Source organism: Lytechinus pictus, chromosome 4 (genome assembly GCF_037042905.1).
Source record: "Lytechinus pictus isolate F3 Inbred chromosome 4, Lp3.0, whole genome shotgun sequence".
NCBI lineage: Eukaryota > Metazoa > Echinodermata > Echinoidea > Temnopleuroida > Toxopneustidae > Lytechinus > Lytechinus pictus.
Genome location: NC_087248.1, coordinates 12,894,027 through 12,911,859, shown reverse-complemented (window position 1 = coordinate 12,911,859; position 17,833 = coordinate 12,894,027). Strand labels below are relative to the sequence as shown.

General features: G+C 36.4%; 1 protein-coding gene across 3 annotated transcripts in view; it reads left to right on the top strand.

Moving 5' to 3' along the window:
- Positions 1-17,833, top strand: part of LOC129259520 (intermembrane lipid transfer protein VPS13A-like) — a 120,828-nt gene that overhangs the window by 82,286 nt on the left and 20,709 nt on the right. The window contains exons 44-59 of one of the 3 annotated variants that reach the window (XM_064098414.1): positions 411-618; positions 1,936-2,100; positions 2,994-3,128; positions 4,163-4,326; positions 4,933-5,019; positions 5,574-5,728; positions 6,451-6,580; positions 7,340-7,423; positions 8,934-9,014; positions 9,748-9,944; positions 11,583-11,694; positions 12,348-12,476; positions 12,930-13,016; positions 14,007-14,228; positions 15,078-15,161; positions 16,561-16,671. In XM_064098414.1, coding sequence (XP_063954484.1) covers positions 411-618; positions 1,936-2,100; positions 2,994-3,128; positions 4,163-4,326; positions 4,933-5,019; positions 5,574-5,728; positions 6,451-6,580; positions 7,340-7,423; positions 8,934-9,014; positions 9,748-9,944; positions 11,583-11,694; positions 12,348-12,476; positions 12,930-13,016; positions 14,007-14,228; positions 15,078-15,161; positions 16,561-16,671 — 2,151 coding nt within the window. Of the gene's footprint in view, positions 1-410; positions 619-1,935; positions 2,101-2,993; positions 3,129-4,162; positions 4,327-4,932; positions 5,020-5,573; positions 5,729-6,450; positions 6,581-7,339; positions 7,424-8,933; positions 9,015-9,747; positions 9,945-11,561; positions 11,695-12,347; positions 12,477-12,929; positions 13,017-14,006; positions 14,229-15,077; positions 15,162-16,560; positions 16,672-17,833 lie in introns of all 3 variants that reach the window. The other 2 variants (XM_064098413.1, XM_064098415.1) reach the window with 2 other exon arrangements.

The following is a 17,833-nucleotide window of genomic DNA, read 5'->3' as shown; positions in this document are numbered from 1 at the left end:
GTCATCATGACGTATATGTGCATGTAATGATTAATGTTAGGAAATTTATGATGGCATTGATAATACATGTATTAATCATGATAATGACAATGATTATGATAATAATGCTATTATTATCATGATGACGTACTTGGAGATGTACTAATGAAGAATAGGAAATTGGTGATGGCATTGATAATAGCTATGATGATGATGATGATGATGATTATTATTATTATTAGTATTATTATTATCATTCTTATTATTATTAGTAGTAGTATTGTTATCTATTCATTTATTTGACTAAATAATGATAGAAACATAAATGACTTTATACATGGTAAAAACAAAACAATACAGAATGGAGCAGTAGTACATGCTGGTACAATAAATGATCATGATAACAATACTGGTAACTATTCTGATGACAGCTTACCCGAGCAGAGAGCCACCCCATCAAGTGTTACAGCATGTGTGATCGTAGTCCAGATGGTCCACAGGACAGTGTTGATGGAGGCATCCAGCTGGTTCACACCCCAGGCTCCTACCCTGTGACTGAGACAGACTCGGATAGCGACACAACCAGTGAGACGGAACTGGAGTGGGATGGGCATTACAGTAGTAGCTTCCTCAGCAGTGGTGAGTTTCAATTGAATCTTTGTCTAATTATTATTCATGTGTTCCTTAATAATGTTGTGTTTCAATTAAATCAGGTTGTAGTTTTCATGTATGTATTCTTGAATTAAGAATAAAGATAAAGCTACCTGTAATGTATGCATATCCCCAGGAAAGTTATTTAGTAACTCATGCTACATGCACTAACCACATTCAGTTTCTATGGCCCCTCTCAAAAACATAATTTTGATCATACAGACTTCAGTGACCACCTTCGAGGGCAACCTGAAAACATACCTGTATAAGAGTGTTTTTTTAATGGACATTGACTTATTGTTCAGACATGTATTACATGTATATGTAAATAGTTTTTGTTGTTCTGCTCTGAAGCACCTTGAGCATCTAATCAAGATGGAAAGTGCGCTATACAAATCTCATGTATTATTATTTATTATACAAATACGACTTACATATACATTTAGCTCTTTATGACATCATTTAATATAATTTTGCATTGCATTGCATTGATCATTGTGCGCATTGTTTAAATTGTGTATTTTTTTATACACTTATGTAGAGATCATGCAATATAACTAAATATAGCATGGAAAGTTTTTAAGATGAACGCAGTTCTTCATGCAATACATCTATGCTCAGATATTGCATAGGCAAATCATGCAGGCCAATTATGTTTTCAATGCTTCTTTAAATCCTCTTCTAGAAATACATGCAATAATTATATAATATTGACTGGTCTTGAGGGGAACATCAAATATATTGCCAGCAAAAGAATCATATTGGCCCGAGTCTTTAGACGAGGGCAATATGGGTCTTTTAAGGGCAATATATTTTTGATGTTCCCCGAAAGAAGAGCCAGTCAATATTTTCATTATTATCCAAATAAGATATCTAGAGCAAAAATCACAATAATGGTGGTATTTCGTTTAAGAATATAGCTCTATTGTGTCATGTTGATATCAGGGTCTAGGCTCTGCACTTTACCATTATGACGTACTTGCAAGCGCCCAGATCCAGCGTTGTCTTTATTATGACGTAGATTGTTGGTGCGCGGATCATTATGATGCGTATCTCTTCATATGCATCATCAAAGGCCCGGATGACAGACCAGGGAAAATACAAAGGTATATTTTGTGTCGTCTCTGCGTGCAAAGTCAATACACGCATTGAGACCGAGGAAAATACAAACAATATACCTATCCTTTCCTAATATTCGGAAAATGTAGGGCAATTCGACTTTGTTAATGACCAGCTCAGATGTATGATACGGGTGATAATATGATATATTCAAATATCATGTGTTATATTCAAACTTTATTCCAGACATTGCAAGCCCTCAGGATGAAGACAGAAACCCTCCACAAGAGAGCAAGTCAGAGAACGAAGATGAGGACGAAGAGAACGATGGAGGATTCTTCAACAAGGTGGAGAATATATTCAGGGATATCTTTTCAAGTGATTCTGAGGAAGAGGAAGAAGCTGCAGGAGGTTTGTATAGAAACACTATCCACTGCATTGAAAGGAAATGGTGGAATAAACTCTTAGCATTGTATATGAGCACTACTCCCTGTTCTTTCACTTTTCCCTTTTTAAACAATGTCTGTTCAACTGTTCATTCAAAGTAAACTTTTTTTCTTTCCACTTTCCTATTTACCTAAATTTTCCATTTCAAGGCATGATTATCTTAGTTACCTTTAAGTCAAGTAACTAGAGAATATAATTAAGGAGGTCTTCCCAAGTGATTCATCCTAGATATATGGTTTATATAGTCATGAATAGTTATATGAAAACCATTAATTTTGCTTTCTGCTGAAGCAGTGACTATATTAATAAATTACAACTTTTGTAATGGGGAACTCTGCAAAATCAGGTACATATAAAACCACAGAAAATATCTCGGCTTGTACCATTTCAATTTGCATTTTATGTTTTACTGTACCGTTCAAATTCTCCGTATCGGCATTAATCAAAAGCTCCCAGATGTAGCTCACAGCATGAATCTGCGTTCAGTTTGTGCATTGAACTAGAAAATTCTACTTCATGTTCAGTGACATGTGACCCAAGAACTTCCTGTCTACTACTATAGCTAGCGCTAGTCTAGTCACGTCCAATGACACTCTGCCTTCTCAATCTATACTTACATGTACATTTCGAGGAGGACTCATTGTGAAACATTTTACTTGTGTATAAATCTCTCTTGCTGTATACTATTCTTACATGTATATGTACCTTCAAGCTACTGGAAGATGCTGGGTCATGCAAGTGAACAGCGTGAGCTACATCCCAGAACCTTTGGTTATTGTCTATAGCAAGATTTAGAACTCACTTCTACCAGTTAGTTTCATATTTGTGATGATTTTTTTTTTTGGGTCACCCTGTAGGAGGAAGAAGTGAAACTGATGGCGGTAGGAGAATGGAGTTGGCTTTGTCAGGTGGAGTCAATACAGGACAGTGTGATAGCGGGATATCATCATCGACAAGGAACTCAAACTCACTAGCCAGCTCGGAACCAAGAGGTTTGTGAGAAATAAAAACACAAGGTTGGCAGAGAGAGAGAGAGAGATAGAGAGAGAAAGAAAGAAAGTTTGAGGGAGTTGATGGTGGTGGAGAATGGAGGTGGCATTGACAGGTGGAGTGAGTGCAGGAAAGTATGATAGCAGGATATCATCAACAAGGAACTCTAACTCACTAGCCAGCTAGGAACCAAGAGGTTCGTGAGAAATAAAAATACAAGGTTGGCAGAGAGAGAGAGATAGAGAGAGAAAGAAAGAAAGCTTGAGGGAGTTGATGGTGGTGGAGAATGGAGGTGGCATTGACAGGTGGAGTGAGTGCAGGACAGTGTGATAGCGGGATATCATCAACAAGGAACTCTAACTCACTAGCCAGCTAGGAACCAAGAGGTTTCTGAGAAATATAAACATAAGGTTGACAGATGGTGGCAGAAAAGGAGAGAGAGAGAGAATAAGAGGGGAGGGAGAGAGATGTAAAGATAGTGGGATAGGGAGAGGGGGAACGGTCAAAGGAAAGCAAAATTATTAGAGAATGAATGTAAATACTGAAAAAAGATTAAAAACAAAAAGACAATAGATTAGAGGGGTAGGGGGAGACCAAGAGTAGAGAGATATAGAGGGTTTAAAAGATAATAAGATTTATAAAATGTTTGCAAATATTTAAAAAAATGAAAAATGAATGGACAATTAAGAAAAGGGGAGATGGAGACAGAGATAGGAGAAATGTGTAGAGGTAGAGACAGAGAAATATTAAGATACACCGTATGAGGGCAGAATATATTAGAGCCTTTGTGGAAAATTGGTCACTAGCCAGAGGGTCAAAGTTAGTACTTATTCATCCTACAGGGTTGTTGGTTAGAGAAAGACCTAAGCTCTAAAAGTAAAGCTAAAGCAGGGGTAATAATAGCGGCGCTTTGTATCCTCGGGCTAAAAGCGCTGTATAAATCCAGCTATTACACTGTATTAGTAGCAGTAGTACATGTACATGTATTTATCAACAAAGAAGGAGTAATCGAACAGTTATTCTTATCCCTCTCTAGATGAAATAGACAGTGATACAGAGGTTACTGATGTGGAGGTGATGGCCAATTACATCATCCTGAACTCACAGGACAAGCTTCAAGTCACAGTGACTCCGGTCTCGCTTGGAGTCGTCAAGGACCTTGCTGAAGCTTTCAGTACAGTTCCTGAACCTCAGTTACAGGTAAGAAAGGAAGTCCAATGATAGACATTTGGTGGTGATGGTGACGGTGATGATGATGATGATGATGACGATGACGACGATGATGAAGGTCACAATGATGATGACGATGAAGACGATGCAATGATGGTGATGATGATGGCGATGATGATCATAATAATGATGATGATGATGACGACGACGATGATGATGATGATGGTGATGATGATGATGGTGGTGATGATGAAGATGATGATGATGATGATGATGATGATGATGATGATGATGTTGATGATGATGATTGTGATGATGATGATGATGATGATGATGAAGATGATGATGATGATGATGATGATGATGGTGGTGATGGTGATGCTATCATACCAGGGCTGGACGAAGAGGTCATTGTGGCCTACCAGGCAGGCATCTATGCATGTCTTGTTGACCAGGACAGTGATGATGATAGTGATGGTGGTGATGATGATGATGATGATGATGATGATGATGATGATGATGTTGATGGTAATGGTGATGATAATGATGATGATGATGATGATGGTATTTTTGGTGGTGGCGATGATGATAGTATCAATGTCACATAAATAAATCATCTTATTGTTTAATTTACAGATAATGCGAAATGTACAAGAAGCATCCACTCAAATTGTCAATACTACAGGTCTGAATGCAAGACTACTAGTGCCTTCATCTTTTATTGTAAGTCAATCCATTGGGAGAAGGGGCTGAATTTGAAAATGATTTGGTGGCAGATTTTTGTGCAGTTGATTCATGTTCTTGATTGTATATATTGACAGCATGTCATCTAGTGTTTGAAAAAAAATTACCATGTGATCAAGTGTTATACAACTGTGTGATACGGTGTCCTTAGCCAAGTTATCGTAAGGATAAATGGAATACCTTGGTTGAATTGAGACACTGCTACTTTGGATTCACTTCACAACATTGTACATTACTCATCCCAGTTTAGGTTTGGTCTTTTAGTTACTAGCAAGTCATAACATGCCACCGGAATTGCAGCTCTGAGAAATATGTGTTTAACATATTACCAAATGGTGACTTTGGTATGTTCTGATTCAATTCATCAATAAAAGGGATTTTAACATGTATAAAATCAATTTATTCATTCACTTTTAAAGTTTTTAACCTGTAATTTGAGCATCTAATTAAGATAGTAATTGTGGCATGTAAATCTTATATATTTTTATGATTATTAATGTTTTTGCATCATCCATTACTGTATGTCTTTGTAGGAGAATGCCGATTCGGTTGGTATCAGCTTGGTACCCATCAACGGGGGACTTGTTGCGCCAAGCCGAGCCAACAACCAACCCCTCACCCCAGAGGAGACCCGTGGGGTTGACACCACTGATGCAGCCACGCCCGACGATCCCCTAGAAACAGAAGGGTAAGTTGGATAGCCCATTTCATCAACCGCATGGATCCCCCACTGTGAACATACATGTATGTTCTGTACAACTGCATGTACCACATGAATTACTTGGTTAATTTTCTTTGGGTTGGCTGTGATATCCTCAAAAAAGGCTGTGTTTTAGAATTGTGTGAGCTGAATTGAAAATCATATACTGATAGCTGAACAGGGAAAAATTTACACAGGGGCTGAGGTGACTTTGCCACAAAAATACTCAAAAGACCCTTCAAAACTCCTCATTCACTGCAATGATCCAATGTTGCAGATTTAGGCAATAGGCTGCGAAAAGTAGCCCCCCAAAATAAAAGAAATAATAATATGTCCATTTATATAGCGCAGTTTCTATGTGTATACTCAACTGCGCTTTGATGCTTGGTATCATATTATTACCCGGTTGTAGCTGAGCTGCCATATTGATAGGCGCTAAAGCGTTCAAGGAATTAATCCTACCGGGTACCCATTCACATCACCTGGGTCGAGTGCAGCACAATGTGGATAAGTTTCTTGCTGAAGGAAATTACACCATGGCTGGGATTCGATCCCATGACCCTCTGTTTCAAAGTCCGGAGACTAATCCACTGGGCCACAGCGCTCCACAATTTGGTAATAATTTGTTGCCTGGAGCTGAACAAGGTATCTTTTTGTTGCAATGAGGCTTGCTTCCTCTTTCCCTCTTTTCAAATGATTCCTGCTTGTAGGCTTGATGACTTAGAGGACCTTGTGAGAACCTCAAAGTACTGCAAGGACAAGTCCCATGTATCCTGCATCTCAGCTGACGATACAGACAGCGGTGCTCAGGACGTCAATCAAAACGGTGTCACACTAGAGGTATACTACATGTACTTGTCATCGGCAATGTTAACTTTTCTGTTGAAACATTTTGTTTTAGTCTGCTGTGCAAACCTTTGCTTCACTAAAGTTAATAGGTCTGAATACAAAGCCTATGTGTACTGAAGACCCTCTTGCTCAACCAGGATTTAAAACAGCAAGTTTTATATGTGCTAGTCGTTGTTTGAAGACCCACTTGTTGATCAAAGTTTCAATCAGGGTCTGTACCTGCAGACTATGTTTTACTTATTGGTTGTGAGTCGGGGTGTAAATACATTGAACTCTTGTTTATGTTCATGTAATATTAACTTATGATTATGTGTACATTATTGTTTGCTTGTTTACAGTAACTCGTGGAAAAACACTTGTTTTATTAAACAACATAACTCATGAACTAAGCTTTATTTTTTTATATTTTGTGTTTGAATATTCATAAGTAACAAATTTATCAACCATTGATTATTGTTATTTTCTTTTATACTTTGTTTCTGTATTAATATATGATATAAAAACATTGCTTTTAGTTTATTTACATCCTATCATATATCTTTATGAGCTCTTTTTTCTTTTAAATTGAATAGTCAAAATATAGTAAAAATTTATTACTCATTTCATCAATTTAGTATAGAATACTAGTTGATAATTGCCTAGATTTCATGATTAGTTTTTATACTTGCTGCAATTACTTTTTTTACCTTTAAATGCTTCCCTGGAAACATCACCTTAAAATTGCTCTCTGATTGTTTTTCCCCTGACCAGGTTGATGGATTCCGTTCTTTGACTAATCTGATTCCTGCCGTAGCTGGCACTTCTCTCTATCCTCTCTCTCCTTCTAACTCACAGGCAAGTAATATCAATCAATGGCATGCCCCATGTACAGTCAATTCCATAAATAAAGCAACCCTTGATCCAGGGGGAGGGGCAAAGTAGTCATGTGACCCCCCCCCCCCCTTTCCCCTGAAATGTGCCATTGCACCATTTTACATGATTTTGAGTGGGAACATTTTTTTCAAATTTTGTGTGCTTGTTTATCAACAAGTTTCTTATGCCTTCTCATTAAAAAAGAACTTTGATCTGCCCCTTGAAAACCCCCAACCCTGTTAATGCCCCCTTAATGGTGAAATGTTGTGCCCCTCAACAGTCTATGCTTTAATGAACTGATTGAGCTTAATATCCATGTAACTTTTTTTCATGTGTTTTCCATTACCACCTACTGTTGCTTCCTTCACACACAAAATAAATTGACATAAACAATTGCAGGTTTATACATGTATTTATAGAAACTAAATGTACTATTTTTGTATGATAATTATTATTAAAAACCATACCTTTACATAAATCTAGTTTGTATCATTATACCAATTTCCAATATTTCTACAGTTATATGTTTCAATTTTTTTCCTTTTCCCCATTGTAGATTATCCTTTGAAATAGTATACATGCCAATTTCACCATAATACAGTATGCATAAGGCCCCTTATTTGCAACATTGTATCATTTGTTTAAAACAAAAATCAAAATACTTAGATTTTCTCTTTATAATAAAAATCATTATTTTATCAAATGTATGTGCCACCACAGATATACACTGTAGTTTACATTTCATTCATGAAAATCAGATATTATTTTGTTACATTATCCATACCAATCAGTACCGGCTGCTTAGAAACGTTGTTACATGTACATGTAGCTATAACAATGCACTAATAGAGCCCTGTTACCTCCCCGTAATGTCACGGTGGTGTCTAATATCCCTACAATGCGTTGCTTACATCCTGGATCAACATTTGTCATCACAATCCGGAAGAAGTGACAGGGCCTACTTTTGGTGCTCTGCTAGCGCTGACAATGTTTCTTTGCAGCCGGTACAAGCCCTAACAACCATATCCATGTATACAATACAGGTAGATGTAAATTTAGTACTTCATATTCGCAGTATGTAAGTTTGTTCAGTCATTAGCACAGTCATTTCACTCCTGTAGAAAGCTTTTTATTCATTCAAATTCTTAATAGATCAGTTTCCATTTGTTTTTATATTTTTCTTGTAGAAAAAACATTTCTGATCTTATTTTTCTATTCAGACATGATCTGAAAGCAATTGTTTTGTCTGCAGAATTAAATGTTTCATGTACATGCACACAGGATTTTGAAGTATAGATGTAATTTTTTTTTAATATAGTCATTGTAGAACACCATTCTATACCATTCTGTACATGTAGTCTCCAAAGTTCAGTGTTCTTCACTTTATTTGATAGCATAAACATGTATATATGGTGATTAGTTATTTCTGTAAAATTTATGATATCTATAAAGCTATGAAATTATTGTGAACTATATTTTCACTCCTAAACAGTCTGATAAGGTATATGGGATTGTACGTGAGGTTCACATCAGCCACGGCAAAGAGAAAATTAAGCTCCGATCTCCCCTTCAGGTAAGTCCAATTCCTCTTCAGAATCCATCCCCTCAGTTCACATATGAATTTGCATTGCTCCCTTTGCCTGTTTGTAATGTATTATTCCTTTCATTACATTTATTTCCATTTTAAAGGCAATATATTCATAAAATGATGTAAGAACAGTTCAACAAAAAAGTAAAAGCCACTTACATGAAAATGAAAATCCATATTTTATTGTTCGAAATAGACATGAAATGAAATACTCCAAAAATTTGCTTTGCCCAAATGAACGTGGGCCTGGCAGCCACTGTGCAGCACCAGATCAATGAGGCTCTATCCCTTTAATCGTTGAACGCCAAACAGGGTAGCAGGAACTCCCATCTTTTAACGTCTTTTGGTCTGATGCGGCCGGGATATGAACTCCCGACCTCCTGGTAGTGAGACGGACACTCTACCAACTGAGCCAACACACCGGTGTACATGTATGAGATTGCGGTACATGAATATCCTCAAGAGCCAAAAGCTTGTAGGCAAGGCCCCAACAACACAGAAAGATTATAGATATCATACAGTTGTAGCTACTGCTGTACTTACAATGTATTTGTCAGAAGCCCAAAAAAGAAAAGTGATGCCACATGCAAATTTCTTCAAAAGTCACAAGTATTTTTTTGGGTCTTTTTCTTTTCATGTTTTACTTTTCTCTCTCTGTCTCCTCCCCTCTCCCTTTTCTGTTATCTCTGTCTGTCTGTCTCTTTCTTTCCCTGAGCAGGTAGCCAACCACTGTCTAGTAGCAGTGCAGCTGTTCTACAAGAAGCTTGATCTACAGACCCTCCATGGGGCTATCATACCAGGGCTGGACGAAGAAGAGTTCACCAGTCTTGGCATCATCCAGCCCGAGGAGGTGATGGACATACCGGTCATCGTCGCCTACCATGCGGGCATCTATGCATGTCCAGTTGACCAGGGGTAAGACTGTCACAGTGATGATGATGGTGATGATGATGATGATGATGATGATGATGATGATGATGGTGATGATGATGGTGATGATGGTGGTGATGATTATGGTGATGGTGGTGGTTGTGATGATGGTGATGAAATTTATGATGGTAAAGATGATGATGATGATTATTATGATGGTGATGATGATCATGCTGATGGATTCGGTGATGATGATGATGATTACGAAGATGATTATGAGGAGGAGGTTAAGGGTGTTGAGAGGAGGTGATGGACAAGCCGTTCAGTGTGGCCAACCATGCAGGCATCTATGCTTTTTCAGTTGACCAGGGGGTAAAACAGTGATGATGATGATGATGGTTAATGGTTTTGATAGCTGCTTCTGGGAACAGAATTTAATTTTTGTTGTACATTCTCCATTTGTCATATAATGTATTGCTGAGAGATATGATTTTCATCTCCACCTTGCTGTTTCCATCTATGCTTCTGCATTCTCTTTTTACATCTGTTTTGCTTTATTCGTTTCAGATTTTACAATTTTATTCTCTATATTTTACTTCATGACATCTGTCATTTACAACTTCATCATTCAACAAACATATAAATGTTAATATAACACTCATAGTATTGGAATGACTCTGTGCTTTATTAGAATGCAAACATGCAGTTACATTTACATATTCTATAAGTTGCTCTTGGATATCAAGAACATCTCATAATGTTGAGTATTCCTCTTCAAATATGTTATTAATTTATGCCCTTTTCAGACAGTTTTAATTAATCAGTGATTAAAGGAGAATAAAACCCTTGAAACCAGCTGAATCCATATAAAAGAGAAAAATCAAAGAAACATATTGTTGAAAGTTTGAGGAAGATTGAATGAATAATAAGAAAGTTATGAGCATTTGAATATTGAGATCACTAATGCCTTGTAGATCCTCCCATTGGCAATGCGACCAAGATCTGTGATGTCAAACACATACAACTCCCTCATTACTTTAGTACTTATTTCACTTACATGTATATTCTAACTTTTATAGAGTCTATCCCAAGGTGAGGTGTTCTCTTTATGAGAGGACAAGTACAGAGGTTTCACAACATTATATCATTGATGAATCGTTTGTCATATGATTAGAATGAGCAAAAAGTTACATCTAAAGACTTTTAATTGAGGATTGCTCTGTTTACATGTACATACAGTAAACATGAAGTAATAAATTGTAAACAAATTAGTTACTAGTAGGATCCATTGTTTACATACAGTCTACATGTTTACATTTGTGTACATATCCATCTGAAGCCCATTCACACCATGGATCAATCTGTTACAAATACATTGTTACTTCATACTGTATCAACTACCTTTCAATCTGAGCTTCAATGCTTTCATTATATGCAATGTGAGTGCATGCCCTGTTCACACCAATAAAATGATCTCAGACCTGATAATAATGTTCATACATGTAGCTTCCATTTCTACATGCAATGTAAATGCATGCCCTGTTCACATCAATAACATGATCTCAGACTTGATCATGTTGTTCTTAGGTTCATACAATGTAGCTTCCATTTCTACATGCAATGTATATGCATGCCCTGTTCACACCAATAAAATGATCTCAGACTTGATCATATTGTTCATAGGTACGGTGTGAGTGAGAAACCTATTCTCTGGAGGGACCTTCAAGAACCAGCCGAGATGTCATATCTTTGTCCTTCCACCAAGAGAGGGGCGCTTCCACCGTTTTACTTCAAGGTTAGTCTTAAAAAAAAATAGAATCCATGTTTAAATTCACATTCATATTCATATTCAAAATGAGATAGAAGTCTTCTTATTTCATTGTATCTTTATTCCATTTCCAATTTTGATTCTTCTAATGAATTATTAATTATGAATTTTGAAAAGTATAAATCATACATTATAAGCTATTAAATTGTAGATTCCTATTCTCTATTCTAAAATATATATTCAAATTCATATTCAAATTCTATTATTCTACCAAGGTCTTAATTATTATGAATTTGAGTTTACAGTGTATAATCTTTGGTCCTACATTCAGGTGAAGTTGAAGGGAGCTAAGGTCTTTAAATATGAGGTACTGTAAAATGTTACGCCATTGAGAAATAATGTATGGCTAAAGTGTAGTTTCAAAGTTTACCCCTTTTCCAATGCCTACTATGATATGTGCGTTTAACCCATTGAAGACTGAATGATTTTGCCTTAACACATGTTTTCCATAGACTCCAGCCCGCATATATGCAGACTAAGTCTCCAGATGGTTAACATGACTGAGGAACAGTGGTATTTGAAGATGTTTCTTCATATCTTGGATACTTTTAACATCCCCAGTTACTTGATTGATTATATATGGATGTCCTGAATGGTCTCTTCTGAATATTTGCCAACAGGTGAAGAGGAAAGATGAGAAGATCCCTCGTCCAGAGGGGTTAGAGGATGCACCCTGTTACACCCTAAACCTCTACCCTCCGGTCACGTTACATAACTACCTCCCCTATGATGTTGTCTATACCTTAGAGGTAAGTGGTAGATTGGCCTGATGATGATGTTGATGATAATGATAATGATGATGATGATGGTGATGGTGATGATAATGATGGTGGTAATGATGATGGTGGTAGTGATGATGATGATGGTGATGGTGATGATAATGATGGTGGTAATGATGATGGTGGTAGTGATGATGATGGTGGTAGTGATGATGATGATGATGAAGATGATGATGATGTAACTCGACTTTTGAATAAACTTCCTCAAGAAATAATGAAGACTTCATCACTTGTCCTTTGAAATCACTTTTAAAAACTTATCATATTTCAATTCTGATTTGAATGAAATGAATTTTTTGTTCATCTTATACAGTAGCATTGTTTGTTATTCTTTTGATAAGAGTGGAATAAGGTACATTTGTACATGTATATAAGCTGCACTCTATAAATATATCATTGTGTCTATTTTTTTCTTCATTCCAGGAGACAGGTCTGAAGTTCCTGTTGAGAGGCGACAAGATGGCGATATACTCTACAGATCTGACTGAGCCACAAAGCATGAAAATACAGGTAAAAATGCAAATTAAAACACACTGAAGGATTAAATCTTTTATTTAAGTAGACAAAAATTATTCTTTGATTGTGATTATTTCATGCCTTTGCCCTCCGTATGTGGTCATTGTAGGAGGCATTATGTTTTCAGGTTGTATGTCTGTCTGTCCTGTTTTCATTTGGAATGATGGGGGTTGAATGCCTTATTGGGAATTGTACCATGCACTGTTACAATAAAAATTATTGGGGAAAACGGAAACTCTTTGAATTTGGTTTTAAAGCATTGAAGTTGATCATCCTTGTGTAAGATATTGTTTCCCTTACTAGTGACAAGTAATTAAGTTAGGATTTCTTTACCCCAATATAGAATGACGTCAACAACAGAAGAAAAACAACCCCCCCAAAAAAAAAAAAAATAATAAATAAAAACAAGGGGGGTTTGTTTAAAAAAGATTTGAGTGGGACTTAGAGTCACACTTACATTCCCAGTTGTGTGCCATATAAAAGGCAGCACAGCATTGGTCAAATCAGGCTATGAGGAGATGGGGTAATGCATATTAATCAGTGAGATTGCATGTTACATGTCATGTGCACATAAGATTTAAGCATGACTCTAAATCACACTTCACTCTTTGTTTATCACCCCCAGGGGGCCCGTAACACAAAGCTTAGCAATGATCAAAGAACTTTTTTCTACGATTGATTCCATTGAATACAGTGTACAATCAATCGTAAAAATCAAGCTTACGATAATCGCTAACATTTGTGTTTCGGGACCCAGGTCTCGCAATTTGTGGTTACCAAACAGAAGTGACAAGTACACTGTAATTCTCTCTAGGGTAACATTTGATAAAAAACAGCATTTGCTGATAGGGTGTTCCATCCCACGAGTGGTACATGTAAATAAATAAATAAATAAAAATAAGAAATAAATAAACATTGATGTGAGAAAAAAACTGCAATCACAATCTGATCTATGAATAATTTCTTATTGTTGCTTCCTGGCAGGTCAAACAGTATCTCTCTGCAAACTGGGAGGGGCATCTCCCGGTTTCCAGGGAGATGAAAACAACGGAATCCATCACCATGGCAACCAAACAGGTGCACTCGGACCAGCGCAAGTACCTGACGCTGTGGGCCCATAGCTCCAGCGAGGGAGGGTCATGGGATATATTCCTCTATTCACCGTACTGGTTTGTGAACAAGTCAGAGCTACCTGTTGAAATAAGGGTGAGTCCTACAACTGTGTTACAATGGATGATGATGATGATGATGATGATGATGATGATGATGATGATGATGATGATGATGATGATGATGATGATGATGATGATGATGATGATGATGATGATGATGATGATGATGATGATGATGATGATGATGATGATGATGATGATGATGATGATGATGATGATTGATGATGATGATGATGATGATGATGATGATGATGATGATGATGATGATGATGATGATGATGGTGGACTGGTGGTGATGATGATGATGATGATGATTGACATATCAGTAGCATACGTATAGTTGACCATGGGGGGGTTCTACATGTATACTTGCATTTGGGTCCGGGGTTTAAAACAAGGAAACTAGGAAAAAGGAGAGTTGATTATTCCAATGCATTCTCCAAATAATCTGTTGTTGTTCCCTTAATTCAGTTGCTAAACTTGGTAAATCCCCATTCTTCATAGCATGATATCTTTATATCATACTTATTTGAATTTCCTTTCAATATGTAAAAAAAATCATTCGGACTTGATATATCTCTTCTCTGGGGAAATATAAAACAAGTATGATTGTAGTTTATGAATATGAGATAAATCTGTGGATTTTTCCACAAGGAATATCTCTGCTCATTTTGCTGAGCATTATATACAAAGTACATTGTCAAAAAAGAATGGTTTAGTAATGTTACCTGGTATTGTGATACGAAATTGTTTGTAGTGATCGGTATGCAAAAGAATGTTGAATGTATGAATTAGTTTTTTTTTGGTCTCGGGCTATGTTACTTTCCTACCTACATTATACTTGTAAACATTATTTTGCCTTTTTCATGTTTTCTCTATACAGGCCTCTCGATCAAGAAAGATCTTCAGCACACACTCTTTAAGTGATCCAGTTCTCTTTACATTCTCAAACTCTAAGAGGAAAAAGGTGAGCTTTCAAATCCATTTGATAGAAATGAGCTTTATTCTGTATGTTTGGCACAAGTCCAAGCAAAGTACAGTTTGGTAAATAAATACCTGACTACTTTCCTACTAAGCTCCTGCACAATATGGTTTAATAATTATTTTTCTTGAATGATATGGTTTTGAGACCAACAAAACAATGTAAAATTGGTTTTTTATTCAATTTTCCATGCATTTTTGTCAAATTACCTGTTAACATTCAGGGTCTGCTTATTCAATATGAAGGAAATGGTTCATTTTTCATCTTTCAAGAGTCAATTGCTTAAGTGTTTTTAGCAGGGCAACTCAGTAATCTCATATCAGTTATTTGTACATGTAGATGACGGAGGGAAAGATACTAAAGAAAACAACAATGGAAAATCAAAAGTATTGGAAGGGAATAAAACCCTCTTTACATATCCATGGGATTTGAGTTACATGTAACTCTTCCTCCTTTGATTGATATACATGTAACACCAAAGGCATCAATAATGGATGATGTAACAGACTATAAACCGCACCCCCAACTTTGGACCCCTCTTATCACAATAGAATGTCATCACTCTCTCTTTCTAAATCCTTCTCACATTTACATGCATATTTGAGGTACCAAGAAATGAAAATTAGAGATCAAAGTATCAAAAGAGATAATATGAAAATCTGCTGTTCTTGATCAAAACAAATGATAGCAAGAAAGAAAGGTTCCGACATTATTGGCCACTTACACACTCGCCTCACAGTTACACACCCACAGCACTACCGTTCTTGTAGGATACGGTACACAAGATCAGTACATGTACATCACGATATCATCAATAACTCGACGCTTACGGTACATGCACTGTAGAGATGTTGAATTGCCCTGGTGGGTGTTTCATAAAGCTGTTCGTAAGATAAGAACGACTTTAAGAACGACTGGTGATCCTTTCTTTTGGTAAATGGTATACACCATAGGCGATGGTTTAGCGCGTAAGAAAGGATCACCAGTCGTTCTTAAAGTCGCTCTTAACTTACGAACAGCTTTATGAAACGGCCTCCTGGTCTTAAGAAATTACCAGCATACATCCTTATCCTCCACTCGCTTGTAATTGTTTCATAGGAACATTCAAAATTTTATTTAACTTGGCAGTAAAAAAAATACATGACAGTATTACTGTAGTCAAAAGTTCAGACAATAAAACAGTTGATATATTACAACACAAATACACTGTAGCAATACAAGAAAGGATACATGAATTCGCAACGTGGGTTGTGGCCTGAAAGAAACTGCCCTTATGAATCTGATAATCATGTGACGAATTTGGACCTATAAAGATGTTTTATCCAAGGATGGTGCTGGTGATTGTGATGATCACATTTTCTTTCTTTCTTTTTTTTCATTTCAGGCCAAGCTGAGAGTGTTTGATTCCATCTGGTCAGCCTCCTTCTCATTGGATACAGTAGGGAGTTCAGGGGTCGTGACGTGTAAGGATGAAGATCATGAAAGAACCTATCAGGTAAATAATAAACAAATAATCTTGGATAATTCACTAATATCACGTGCATGTACACAAATAAATAAGTACAGTGAATAATTTTTCTCCCTATCAAGGCAGTGTAAATGGATATTACAATAAAAAAGAATAAATTGTTTACTTTTTATTTGGCGCATATTCAAATAGAGATATGATAATTAATAAAACAAATTATTTTAAATTTTGTAATTAGAACACGTTAAATTCTAATAGTGAAATTACTGTAATCTTGTATGTTATAATTTCATTTACACAAATTAGGATCTGCAAAGAGCCTATTTCTTAAGAAGTTTCACATATTTTTTGGCAACACAATGTCCTAAACCACATCCAAGTATACATGTATGATGGTACAATATAGCAACCTTTATTTCATGAATATACATACTATTTTCTTTTACTTCTATGATACACGACAGGATCCGTAAGTAAGGATGTAGTGCCAAAGAACTAATGGAGTGTTGCAAGAATCTTGGAATCAACTGCAAGCCAATTCTGTGTCCCTGAATGAAAAATAAGTCTGGCAATTAATTGAAAATACGGACTTGATTTCTGATCTGCTTGTTGCAACATGAAATAAAAACAAATCTGGCTAAAGTTGCAATTGATACATGTATATCAATTGTAATCTGCAACAGAAATTTGCAATTGATTGCAAATATTGTCTTGCAACACCCCCTAAGTAGCTCATTTGAAGGGTTTGATTGTTGTTGCATTTGAAATTTAAAAGATTAAAGTATTTTTTTTCTGAGTGGAAGGCCTCCAATTAAGTGACATCAAGGGGGATTTTTTGAAGTGCATTCCATGTTGTTACTGAGGGATAGGAAAATAAGGTCTGGCAGAGTTTGGGCATGGGGTAGGACAACCAGGGACTTCTTTGTGTGTTGCTGTTAATCATTGGGTGCTGTCACTGCTGTGTAGTGGTCTTCATAGATAATTACCATGTTGTGTTGGATCCTGATGGTGATTCTTCCTGCATTTTAATAAAAGATGATTTATGCAAAATTATAGAATCAGTATATAAGTCATACACTGTGCCCCAATTCATGAAAAGTAATAGGAAAAAAAAGGTGTATCATCTATTGGGTAAAATAACAAGAAAAAATGGCTTATCATTTCATATTGCAGGCCATTGGAAGATTAG